The sequence below is a fragment of the Amblyraja radiata genome, chromosome 23 (assembly GCF_010909765.2).
Source record: "Amblyraja radiata isolate CabotCenter1 chromosome 23, sAmbRad1.1.pri, whole genome shotgun sequence".
Lineage (NCBI taxonomy): Eukaryota > Metazoa > Chordata > Chondrichthyes > Rajiformes > Rajidae > Amblyraja > Amblyraja radiata.
In genome coordinates, this window is record NC_045978.1 from 6,542,309 (window position 1) to 6,556,145 (window position 13,837).

General features: G+C 47.7%; 1 protein-coding gene across 1 annotated transcript in view; it reads right to left on the reverse strand.

The window, feature by feature from the left end:
• The window catches only part of LOC116986187 (sodium-dependent lysophosphatidylcholine symporter 1-like), a 37,312-nt gene that overhangs the window by 14,313 nt on the left and 9,162 nt on the right, over positions 1–13,837 (reverse strand). Inside the window, exons 4-6 of the mRNA XM_033041463.1 lie at positions 13,069–13,201; positions 10,770–10,848; positions 6,386–6,543 (exon numbers count right to left, since the gene is read on the reverse strand). Coding sequence (XP_032897354.1) covers positions 6,386–6,543; positions 10,770–10,848; positions 13,069–13,201 — 370 coding nt within the window. The remainder of the gene's footprint in view (positions 1–6,385; positions 6,544–10,769; positions 10,849–13,068; positions 13,202–13,837) is intronic.

The window sequence follows — 13,837 nt, forward strand, 5'->3', positions numbered from 1 at the left end:
TCAGTTCTAAATGGCGGAGACGAGGTCCTGAACGAGGTCCCCATCACCGTCCCATGTCAGAACCGCTATTTGACTTGCTGAGCATTTCAAGCAGAGAGTCGTAGAGACAAAGAGTGCTACATCGTGGCAACAGGCCCTTCGGCCCACACCGGCCAACATGTCCCTGCTACACCAGTCCCACCTGCCTGCATTTGGCCCATATCCCGCCAAACCAGTACTATCCATTTGCACCAAGGCAAATTCCTTGTATGTGAACCTACCTGGCCAATAAAGTTATTAATTCATTAATTCATCCATGTACCTGTCTAACTGTGTCTTAAACGTTGGGATAGTCCCAGCCTCCACTACCTCCTCTGGCAGCTCATTCCATACACCCACCACCTTTTGAGTGAAAAAGTTACCCCTCAGATTCCTATTAAATATCACTTCCCTCACCTTAAACCTATGGCCTCTGGTCCTCGATTTCCCCTATTCTGGGGCAAGATTCGCTGTGCATCTATCTGATCTATTCCTCTCATAATTGTACACACCTCTACAAGATCACCCCTCATTCTCCTGTGCTCCGAAGAAGTCCCAGTCTACTCAACCTCCCCCTATAGTTCAGGCCCTAAAGCATTCTCAACTCTCATTGCCAACTCGTTCTCATTGATGTAGCTTCACCTTCTAAGTACATGCAGCATTTATAGACAATAGGTGCAGGAGTAGGCCATTCGGCCCTTCGAGCCAGCACCGACATTCAATGTGATCATGGCTGATCATCCACAATCAGTACCCCGTTCCTGCCTTCTCCCCATATCCCTTAACTCCACTATCTTTAAGATTCCTGGACTTTCCCGTCACCCTGGGAAAGGAACATATTCCGGGACTGGGTTTTCTCCGGGTGCCTCAGATTCCTTCCTCATTCCAAAGCTATGCAGCTTTGTGGGTTATTGGTTTTGTGAGCTGTCCCTAGTGTGTGGGATAGAACTAGTGCATGGATGATCGTTGGTCGGCACTGACTTGGTGGGCCGAAGGGCCTGTTTCCACATTGTATCTCTAAACTAAACTAAGAAATTGTTTTAAATGTACACGATACAATATTTCCCTAGCTCTTTGGTTAAGAGTGCTCAAGCATGCTGGTGTTCTAGATTTAGTTAATGTTTTTAAAATTACTCAGATGAGGTTCTCCATGATGAAATAACATACTCAATATTTTTTAAAAGAAGCAGTTTCTACAGCAGTTCCCATAACTCACTCCCTTCATTTCAAGGACCGTTCTTCCAACCTTCCCCAAGCCATGCATAGATAGACCTTCAATATTATTTACTAGACAAGACTGATAAGCCTTGAGGTGGGAGCAAGTGGATGGCTGCAAACAATGGCAAGAGAACTTGGAATAGACCACGCACAGGCCAGACCCCCCACCATTGACTCCATCTACACTTCATGCGACCTCAGGAGAGCAGCCAACATAATCAAGCACCTCGAAGGTAGACAAAAGTGCTGGAGAAACTCAGCGGCATCTATGGAGCGAAGGAAATAGGCAACTTTTCGGGCCAAAACCCTTCTTCAGACTGATGTAGGGTGGGAGGGCGGGGAGAAGAAAGTAAAAAGGAAGAGGAGGAGCCCGAGGGCTGAGGGAGAGCTGAGAAGGGGAGGAGACAGCAAGGGCTACCGGAAATTGGAGAATTCAATGTTTATGCCTCTAGGTGTGAGGTGTTGCTCCTCCAATTTCCGGTGGTGCTCACTCTGGCCATGGAGGAGGCCCAGGACAGAGAGGTCGGATTCGGAATGGGAGGGGGAGTTGAAGTGCTGAGCCACCGGGAGATCAGGTTGGTTAATGCGGACCGAGCGGAGATGTTCGGCGAAATGATCGCCAAGCCTATGCTTGGTGCCCACCTAATCGAGCTCCTCGATCTTTCCTCCTCCTCCCAGCTCAGGCATGAAGGCGCGCACCACCAGACTCAAGAACAGCTTCTTCCCCTCTGCTATCAGGCTTGTGAACGGCCCTTCCATAAGCTAGGCTACTGTCCCAATTCTCCAACCCACCTCATTGTGGACAATGGACTTTTTCTTTGTCACAATGTTAGCCACAATGCTGAGAAACTATATTCTGCACTCTGTTTAAGAAAGAACTGCAGATGCTGGAAAAGTCAAAGGTAGACAAAATTAGACGGTAGACGTATTCTGCACTCTGGTATCTTTCTCTTCACTTCTGTACCCGTGGCTGGCCTGATTGTATTCATGTATAGTATTATCTGATTTCTTTGGATAACGTGGGGACAGAAGCATTTCACTGTACCTCAGAACATGTGTCAATAGTCGGCCTAATTCCTAATACATTGAGATGGATCCAACACATCTTTGGATCAAACTGCTATAGCACTTTAAAGTATAACATCTGCTTCCGCTAACTTATCTTTTACAATTCTCACTGTATAATACAGATATGAATTTGATTTCTCAACTTCCGTTCTGTTGCAATTAAACACATATGGGCAGAGAGTCAAACAGGCCCTGCGACCTAACTTGCCCCACACCAACCAACATGCCCCATCTGCACTGGTCCCATCTGACTGCATTTGGCCCAAATCCCTCTAAACCTGGTCTATCCATGTACCTGTCTAAATGTTTCTTGAATGTTGTGATAGTACCTGCCTCAACTCCCTCCTCCGGCAGCTCGTTCCGTACACCCTCCACCCTTTGTGTAAAAATGAGAAGATTTCCGAGGATGTTGTCAGGGCTCGAGGGTCTGAGCCACAGGGAGAGGTTGACCAGGCTGGGACTATTCCTTGGAGCTCAGGAGGATGAGGGGTGATTTTATAGAGGTGTACAAATTCATGAGAGGAATAGATCGGGTAGATGCACTGGGTCTCTTGCCCAGTGTAGGGGAATCGAGAGCCAGTGGGGACATACAGTAGGTTTAAGGTGATGTGGGAAAGATTGAATCTGAGGAGGAACATTTGTTGGTTGAGGGTATGGAACGAGCTGCCACAGGAGGTAGTTGAGGCAGGGTCTATTGCATCGTTTAAGGAACAATTAGACAGGTACATGGATGGGACAGGTTTAGAGGGATATGGGCCAAACGTAGGCAGGTGAGACTAGTGCAGATGGGACAATAGACAATAGGTGCAGGAGTAGGCCATTCGGCCCTTCGAGCCAGCACCGCCATTCAATGTGATCATGGCTGATCATCCCCAATCAGTACCCCGTTCCTGCCTTCTCCCCATATCCCCTGACTCCACTATCTTTAAGAGCCCTATCTAGCTCTCTCTTGAAAGTATCCAGAGAACCGGCCTCCACCGCCCTCTGAGGGCAGAGGACATGTTGGTCGGTGTGGGCAAGTTGGGCTGAAGGGCCTGGTTCCATGCTGTATCACCGAGGGATGTACATATTCAATTCAATTCAATTCAATTCAAGTTTATTGGTCACATACTCAATTATACAGGTATAACCAGTAGTGAAATGCTTAAGTGCCTGTCCAGTTGTGCATGGTTCCCCACTTACACATAACCCACATAAAACAATACCCACATATAACACATACCCCATAAATATACCATATAGCAAGTAGTGCTGTTACAAGCAAAGTGACAAGTGCCGTGGAACACCTGTGATGACAGCATGTTCCATCCAGTTCAGTCCCATGTGTGTGTGTTTGATGGTAGCTAGGCAGGGCGGGGCGGGGGGTTTGGGCTGGGGTGCAGGTGCTGGTGAGGTGCTGGTGAGGAGGGTGGGGAGGGTTTGGGCGTTGGGCGGCTGGGGGGCTGGGGGGGGGGGAGGGGGGCGGCGACACTCAGTCCTCGTTCAGCAGTCTCATGGCCTGGGGAAAGAAACTCCTCCTCATTCTCTCCGTGTTGGCCCTGAGCAGCCGGTACCGTTTCCCTGAGGGCAGCAGGGAAAACAGTCTGTTGTTGGGGTGAGTGTGGTCCTGGATAATCCTCCTGGCTCTTGACCTGCAGCGCTTGGTGTAGATGTCCTGCAGGTTGGGAAGGGTGGTTTTGATGGTCGGCTCAGCTGAGCGAACCACCCTCCTCAGAGCCAGTTGTGGTCCCTCTTGGTGGTGTTCCCCCTCCAGGTGATGATGCTCCCACTCAGGATGCTCTCCACAGTATGGGTGTAGAAGTTCTTGAGCACCCTGAGGGGGAGCTTGAAGTCCCTCAGCCGTCTGAGATGGTAAAGACGCTGGTTGGCCTTCTTTACCAGGCTGCTGAGGTGGTGTGACCATGTCAGGTCCTGGGAGATGTGGATGCCGAGGTACCTGAAGCTCTCCACCCTCTCCACCTGGGCCCCGTTTATGCTGCTTCCTGGAGAAGTCCACTATGAGCTCCTTGGTCTTGGAGGTGTTCAGCTCCAGGTTATTCTCCCTACACCAGTTTGCCAGGTGGATGATTTCAGAGTGGTAGGCTGCCTCATCATTGTTTGAGATTAGGCCTACCACTGTGTTGGTTGAGGGTATGGAACGAGTGTATTCGGCAAACTTGACTATGATGTTAGAGTCTGAGATGGCCTTGCAGTCGTGGGTGTAGAGAGAATACAGCAGAGGGCTCAGCACACAGCCCTGGGGGGCCCCCAGTGTTGAGGGTGAGGGAGGATGACATGTGATGGCCCACACGCACCACCTGTGGTCTGCCGGTCAGGAAATTGTGGATCCACTTGCACAGGGGTGGGCAATTTGGGTTAACACTGCAATGAAAACAGCAAATGCTTGTAATCTGCAGCAGGGCAAGTTGCAATAACTGCTGTGGGACGGTGATAAGGTTTTGTTGTTGTCTTCTTACAGCGAGCATCACCATAAACCCATCAACCTTTTGGTCTCCACCCCATCAACAAACCCTCCCTTTCCTTCTCTCCGCCCAGCACTGCATGAGCCGCAAACTCATCACTTCCCCGAGAATCCTGATAAAAGTTCACCAACCTGAACGGTAAATTATTTTTCACCCCTCACTGATGTTGCCCGACCTGCCGAGTCTATCCAGTATTTTCTGCTCCCTCCTCTCCACTCCCCAAACTAAATTTCCAGCATCAATAATATACGGGGCCCAAAATTGCTGACAATACTCCAAATGCGGACTGAAACAGCGCCTTATAAAGCCCCTGCATTACATCGAAGATAGACGCAAAGTGCTGGAGTAACTCAGCGGGACAGGCAGCATCTCTTGAGGGAAGGAATGGGTGACGTTTCAGGTCGAGGCCCTTCCTCAGACCGTCTGAAGGCAAGGTCTCGACCCGAAACGCCACCAATTCCTTCTCTCCAGAGATGCTGTGTGTCTCTCTGAGTTACTCCAGCACTTTGTGTCTATCTTCGGTTTAAACCAGCATCTGCAGTTCCTTCCTCAGCATTACATCACTGTTTTTATATTCTAGTCCTCTCGAAATAAATGCGAGCATTGTATTTGCCCACCTTACTACCAATTCAACTTGCATATTAACCTTTAGGCAATCCTGCACCAGCACTCCCAAGTTCCTTTGCACCTCCGATTTCTGAATTCGCTCCCCATTTAGAAAATAGTCCATGCCTTTATTCGTAACGAAGTGCATGACTCCGCACTTTGCTACGCTGTATTCCATCTGCCACAGCTCTGCCCACTCCCCCAACCCGGCCCGAACCCGGGTTCGATCCTGCCGATGGGGTGTTGTCTGTACGGAGTTTGTACGTTCTCCCTGTGACCTCGCGGGTTTTACCCGGGTGCTCCGGTTTCCTCCCACAGGTTTGTAGGTTAACTGGATTCTGTATATCGCACCGCAGTATGTCAAATAGAACTAGTGTACGGGTGGTTGTTGGTCAGCAGGGTCTCGGTGGGCTTAGGGGCCTGTTTCCGTGCTGTATTTCTCCCTTAAACTAAGCTACGCTTGCTAAGTAACGAGCTTACAAGAACACAAAATGCTGGAGTAATTCAGCAGCTACCCGTTTCAAAAGCCACTGGAAGTCTAAGATGCTAAGCTGATTATTTTGAATCACTTCCCTCTAGAAGGCAACTCCGGACTGTCAAAGCTGCCACAGCCAGTCATAAAAACAGTTTTTATCCACGAGTAGTTGCTCTACTCAACAGCCAAAAATCTGTAGCCTCTCTTTGATCTGGTACATGCTTGATCAATGATGTTTTATCATTAATGCTTTATTATTATTAATGTTTAGTGTTTTCTGAGTCATTCGTAACCGTCACTGTATGTCATGTTGTCACTTGTGGGCGGAGCACCAAGACAAATTCCTTGTATGTGAATACTTGGCCAATAAACTTACTTAGTTTAAGAAAAGATTGATGCTGGCCGCAGAACACTTGTTCACAACATCCAGTAGCACTGAGCTTCACTGTCACGTCCACTCATCTCTGAATTTAGCCCGAGCAGAATAGCCGGCAAGACGCCACAGAGACCACTGAGACTATTCTTAAACGACACTGACCGTGTTATTGAGGCTGTTCACTAGTGCAGTGGTAGTGTTGAGTGTTGTCACATTCTGGAGCATCTGGCAGGTTTCCATAGTTTGTGTATGGTAGGCTCCCACGATCTGGCCCTGAATAGCAGCTCCAGCCAGCGTGGCGACAACCTCGACTCCCATTCCTGCAAGAAGACGGCAGTAAGACGTCAAATCGGTATTAAGGCAAAATCAATTAGTTTAGTTTAGAGATACTGCATGGAAACAGGGCCTTCGACCCACCGAGTCCACACTGACCAGCGATTCCCGCACATTAACACTTTCCTACGCACGCTAGGGTACAATTTACACTTATGCCCCTGTCCCACTTAGGAAACCTGAACGGAAACCTCTGGAGACTTTGCGCCCCACCCAAGGTTTCCGTGCGGTTCCCAGAGGTTGCAGGTGGTTGCCGGAGGTTGCAGGTAGTGGAAGCAGGTAGGGAGACTGACAAAAACCTCCGGGAACCGCACGGAAACCTTGGGTGGAGCGCAAAGTCTCCAGAGGTTTCCGTTCAGGTTTCCTAAGTGGGACAGGGGCATTATACCGAGCCAATTAACCTACAAACCTGTACGTCTTTGGAGTGTGACAGGAGGCTAAAGAACTCGGAGAAAACCCACGCAGGTCGCGGGGAGAACGTACAAACTCCGTTCAGACAGCACCCGTAGTCAGGATTGAACCTGGGTCTCTGACTCTGTAAGGCAGTAGCTCTACCCCTGTGCCACCGTGCTGCAATGCTAACATTTATTTTGCGAGGACTAGAATATTAAAACAGGGATCTATCGCAGTCGCTGCCTCAAAAAGGCTGGCAGCATCATCAAGGACCCACACCATCCTGGCCACACACTCATCTCTCCGCTGCCATCAGGTAGAAGGTACAGGAGCCTGAAATCTGGTACATCCAGGTTCAGGAACAGCTTCTTCCCCACAGCCATCAGGCTATTAAACTCGCCATCAACCAAACTCTGAACTATAACAGCCTAATGCACTTTATCTGTTTATTTATGTATATATATATGGTCTATGCTATATATAGACACACTGAACAGTTCTGTGTTTATGCTTACAATATTCTGTTGTGCTGCAGCAAGCAAGAATTTAGTCTGAAGAAGGGTTTCGGCCCGAAACGTCGCCTATTTCCTTCGCTCCATAGATGCTGCTGCACCCGCTGAGTTTCCCCAGCAATTTTGTGTACCTAAGAATTTCCTTGTCCTATCTGGGACACATGACAATAAACTCTCTTGACTTGACTCGGATGTAATGTTGAGGCTTAAGAAGGCGCTGGTCAGCCCGCATTTGGAGTATTGTGAACAATATTGTGCTTAAGCAAAGCAAGAATTTCATTGTCCTATACAGGGACACATGACAATAAACTCACTTGAACTTGAATATTGAGCCCCATGTCTGAAGAGAATGATCCCAGGAATGATTGGGTTAACATATGGTGAGCGTTTGGGGGCCACTGGGCCTCTACAGCTTTTAATACAATCATCCCACAGCAGCTGGTGGAGAAGCTGAAGCTGTTGACTGCTGTTGACAGTCAGGGTGGGCAGCCGGACATCACGAACCATCGCTGTGAGCACTGGGCTCACCCCAAGGCTGTGTCCTAAGCCGCCTGCTGTTCAGTCTGCTTACTCATGACTGTACTGCCAGACTCGGCAATAATTATATCAACAAGTTCGCTGATGACACAACAGTGGTGGGTCTCATCAGCGACAACAATGAGTCGGCGTACAGGATGGAGGTGGAGCTGCTGACAGAGTGGTGCAGATCTCACAATCTCACCCTCAACGTGGAAAAGACAAAGGAGATGGTGATCGATTTCAGGAGGGCTGGAAAACACCATCACACTCCGCTGCGTATTGATGGCGCTGCTGTGGAGAGGGTCAGCAGTGTGAAGTTCTTGGGACTCCACCTGGCGGATGACCTGACCTCAACGACCAACACCACAGCAGTCATCAAAAGAGCTCAGCAGCGGCTCCACCCTCTCCGGAGACTAAGGAAAGCAGGTCTCTCTACTGTTCATCTAAGGACCTTCTACAGGGGCACCATCGAGAGTATACTGACCTACGGCATCACTTCCTGGTTTGGGAGCTGCAAGGCTTATGAACAAAAACAACTTAACAGGATAGTGAAGACAGCCAGCAGGATCATTGGTGCTCCACTCCCTTTCCTGTTGGAGATCTATCAGAAGCGGAGCATCAGCAGAGCCATCTCCATTATTAAGGACCCCCATCATCCATCACACCACATCTTCTCCATTCTGCCATCTGGGAAGAGGTACAGGAGCATCAGCTGCAGAACCAGCAGGATGCTCCACAGCTTCTTCCCACAGGCAATAAGACTGATTAACGGACTGTGTCCCCTCCCCATATATCATACACCAACACTATAACCTCGCCCATACTATGACAGCTCGGCACTTGTCAAAGCAAAGCCACTGTTCGGTCTGAATGTCTGTTTTTTTCAATTTAGAAACATAGAAACATAGACTATAGGTGCAGGAGTAGGCCATTCGGCCCTTCGAGCCTGCACCGCCATTCAATATGATCATGGCTGATCATCCAACTCAGTATCCTGTACCTGCCTTCTCTCCATAACCCCTGATCCCTTTAGCCACAAGGGCCACACCTAACTCCCTCTTAAATATAGCCAATGGCAGGGAATTCCAGAGATTCACCACTCTTTGTGTAATAAATGATTTTCTCATCCCTAAAAGACTTCCCCCTTATCCTTAATTTTTAGGCCTATTTTAGATATGTTCATTTTAATTTTAAAGCTATATGTATTTATTCTGTTTTTATTAACTGCACTGACGGGGACTGATTGAGAAACTATTTTTTCGTTTCTTCTGTGTATGTAAGTACTCAGTTAAAATGGCATTAAAGTAAATGCTGAATACTCGCTGGAGTTTAGAAGGATGAGGAGGAACCTCATTGAAACTCACCGAATAGTGAAAGGCCTGGATAGAGTGGATGTGGAGAGGATGTTTCCACTGGTGGGAGAGTCTAAGACCAGAGGCCACTGCTTCAGAATAAAATGATGCACCTTCACAAAGATGAGGAGGAATTTCTTTAGTGGTGAATCTGTGGAATTCATTGCCACAGACGTCTGTGGAGGCCAAGTAAATGGATATTTTGAAGGCGGAGATTGACAGATCCTTGATTAGTACGGGAGTCGGGGGTTATGGGGAGAATGCAGGAGAATGGGGTTGAAAGGGGAAGATAGATCAGCCATGATTGAATGGCGGAGTGGACTTGATGGGCCGAATGGCCTAATTCTGCTCGCATATCTTACGATCTTATGAACCCATTAATGTCACCATTCACATCTCAGCGTTCATATTTTCCATGTGCCAAATTTTCAGGTTTCAGATTTCTCTTCCTGAAATGTCACCCATCCAGACATGCTGCCTGACCTGCTGAACGACTCCAGCACTATGTGGCATCTGAAGAAAGTTCCCCAACCCAAATCATCACCTATAAGAGTCATAGGAGCAAACTAGGCCATTTGGCCCGTCTAGTCTACTCCGTCATCCGATAATGTTTGACCTATCTCTCCCTCCTAACTATTAGAAACATAGAAAATAGGTGCAGGAGGAGGCCATTCGGCCCTTCGAGCCAGCACCTCCATTCATTGTGATCATGGCTGATCGTCCCCTATCAATAGCCCGTGCCTGCCTTCTCCCCATATCCCTTGACTCCACTAGCCCCTAGACCTCTATCTAACTCTCACTTAAATCCATCCAGTGACTTGGCCTCCACTGCCCTCTGTGGCAGGAAATTCCACAAATTCACAACTCTCTGGGTGGAAAGGTTTTTTTCTCACCTCAGTCTTAAATGGCCTCCCCTTTATTCTAAGACTGTGTGGCCCCTGGTTCTGGACTCGTCCGACATTGGGAACATGTTTTCCTGCATCTAGCTTGTCCATTCCTTCTATAATTTTATATTCTCCTGCCTTTGCCCTGTAACTCTCGACGCCCGTACGTATCAAGAATCTGTCAATCTCCGCCTTAAAAATATCCATTAACTTGGCCACCACAGCCGGCTGTGGCAATGAATTCCACAGATTCACCGCCCTTAAAACCTGCGCAATCTAGTTTTGGACTCCACAACCCCGGGGGGAAATACGCAAAAAAACGAAGAAAAAATGCAAAAAGGGTACATGATGCAAGGAAAGGGGGAACCCCGGGGAATATTCAGGGTGGAGTCAAAATAATATGAAGCTTTGACAGGGGCGAATAGACACCTACTGTATGCTACACAAAAATGCTGGAGAAACTCAGCGGGTGCGGATGCACCCGCTGAGTTTCTCCAGCATTTTTGTGTACCTTCAATTCTCCAGCATCTGCAGTTCCTTCTTAAACACCTACTGTATGCTGTTGCAGAATCTCGGTCACGTTGATCACCGCCTAGAAACATGGTCAATGCAGAGTAGGGGACGTGGAAACACTGTGGGAACAGCAACAATGAAAGCATTAAAACAAATCTCGAATGGCATTCGCAAAGGCAGAGCCAAATATACCAGGAGTTTCTAGTCTAAACAGAATGAACAGTTCAAAGTTCAGAGGTTGACTGGGTTTAGAAAGCCATTTCCCCCCCCCCCCGTGGAATCTGAATTACGATTCCAGTCTCGGTCAAGAGGGGACATAGAGGGCACAGCTTTCAAATACTAGAGGGCAAAGGTTTAAGGTGAGAGGGAAAAGGTTTAAAGGAGATTCTCAAGGCTTTTTTTGTTGTTGTTTTACACAGAGGGTGGTGAGCGCCTGGAACATGCTGTCAGGATTGGTGGTTGAGGCAGATACGATAGTGGCAGGAGCAGAGATAGAAGCAGAATTAGGCCATTCGGCCCATCATGTCTACTCTGCCATTCAATCATGGCTGATCTCTCTCTCCCTCCTAACCCCATTCTCCTGCTTTCTCCCCATAGCCCCTGACACATGTACTAATCAAAAATCTATCTATCTTTGCCTTAAATATATCCACTGACTTGGCCTCCACAGCCTTCTGCGGCCAAGAATTCCACTGATTCACCACCCATTATGAGGCTTTAGGAGAGGCGTATGGATATGTCGGGAATGTAGGGAACATGGATTATGTGCGGGTGGATGTGAGATGTTTGGCACAGACACTGTGGGCCACAGAGCCTATTTAAGTGGTATGCTGTTCTATAAGCCTTCTCAGGGACTGTCATATGCTGAGAGAATGGAGTGGCTGTGCTTGTACACTCTGGAGTTTAGAAGGATGAGAGGGTATCTTATTGAAACATATAAGATTAAGGGTTTGGACACGCTAGAGGCAGGAAACATGCTCCCGATGTTGGGGGAGTCCAGAACCAGGGGCCACTGTTTAAGAATAAGGGTTAAGCCATTTAGAACCGAAAGGAGGAAACACCTTTTCCTCACAGAGAGCTGTGAGTCTGTGGAATTCTCTGCCTCAGAGGGCGGTGGAGGCCGGTTCTCTGGATACTTTCAAGAAAGAGCTAGATAGGGCCCTTAAAGATAGCGGAGTCAGGGGACTCAGGATTTGTGGAATTCCCTACCACAGAGGGCAGTGGAGGCCAAGTCACTGGACGGATTTAAGTGAGAGTTAGATAGAGCTCTAGGGGCTAGTGGAATCAAGGGATATGGGGAGAAGACAGGAATGGGGTACCGATTGGGGATGATCAGCCATGATCACATTGAATGGCGGTGCTGGCTCGAAGGGCCGAATGGCCTACTCCTGCACCTATTGTCTATTGCCTATAGATATCTAATAACAAATAACTCTTTCTTTGGGTCGCTCTTCACTTATTCCCAATCACCTGCTCCATGAAATAAGTCGAGAGGTTTGGTTACATTGAATTGCTGATCTTTCACTCAGTGGCCATTGTGTGAAAGAGAGATGAAGCTGTACAAAATGCATTGGACATTGTTGGTACAAAGGAACGATCACCCACCCACTCCGCACCACACCACCAGACTGAGGGAGCATCACATTACATTCCTACACTTCATTAGGTTTAAGCCCAGCTAAGGTCATCTCAAAGACAGCTTGTTTCATTTAATCCAAAGAATACAGAAGGCTTTTAGTCTTTCAATATTTAAAATGTAGAAAGTGCAAACCACAACGCAGACAGCACAGAAGCTCTTCCTCTTTGAGATTGACCAACTTCCTGCACATGTTGAAACCTCTGCTCAAATATTGACATTTTGCTTTTCTAACGTGTTTTAACCACCAAAAAAATTTTTTTTTTTAATCCTCTAAGTCCCTCCAATGGTGTCTGTACACCTGCAACTTTATTTGGCAGTGCTGGGAGTTACGCTTTCACGGTTATATTTTCTGATCTTTCTTTCTCTCCGCTGCTCGGAGCAACAGGCTACTGTAAAGACACCATATCGATGTTACAGTGAGATACTGAGTGCGCCTGAGTCACGTACCACTGTCAGTTATCCTCGCAGTAAACAACAATGCCCATTGAGAGGTTCAACTATACTGCTGTGCCACTGTGCCGCCCCAAGATATTATTAGGATATTATCAGGATATTATTTTGAACAATTTAACACTTGCCCCATGCCTTTGTATTTCACAGCAAGGAGGAAAAAGGACCCAACCTTCAGATCCAGGGATGGTATTAGATATTAGTTTATTGCATAGCCTTGGAGTTTAATCCGATTCAAATGAACACTTACACTCATGCAGGTATGAAATGCACAGTAGGTCATAAGATACCAGAGGAAGCTGTATTCCTGGGACATCGTGTAAGAAGGACTGAACCACAATAGGAAGTAAGAAACAACTCCAAACGGCATGGAGAACAGAATCCTGGAAAAATCACAATGTCAAAATTATTCAGTTGCGACAAATTTCTTTAAAATCAAATCCAAAAACAAAGTCGCAGGATATTTTCTTCCAGAGCCAATTACTCACGACTTAATTCCTGAGATTTAAGGGGCTGTCCCACTTGGGCGACCTAATCTGCGAGTTTAGAAGAGTGTCTTCGACCGTCAAACTCGCAGCATGGTCGACACGTGGTCCTAGGAGGTCCTATGAGGTCGCTGGAACTCTCCTTCATGCTCGAGGGAAGTTCCCGAATACTCGTGGCCTCAGCTAGGTCGCGGAATAATTTTCTGCATGTTGAAATTTTTTTGATTGTGCCTAATGTGATTGTCACTGAAACGTCTGCATAAAATAATGTCCTTGCTCTTAGATACATGTGAAAATAAAGTATCATTTTAAAGTACCATTGAACTTCACACAGACAGCACCCATAGTCAGGATTGAACCAAGGTCTATGGAGCTCTAATGCCCCTGTCCCACTTAGGAAACCTGAACGGAAACCTCTGGAGACATTGCGCCCCACCCAAGGTTTCCATGCAGTTCCCGGAGGTTGCAGGTGGTTGCCGGAGGTTGCAGGTAGTGGAAGCAGGTAGGGAGGCTGACAAAAACCCCCGGGAACCT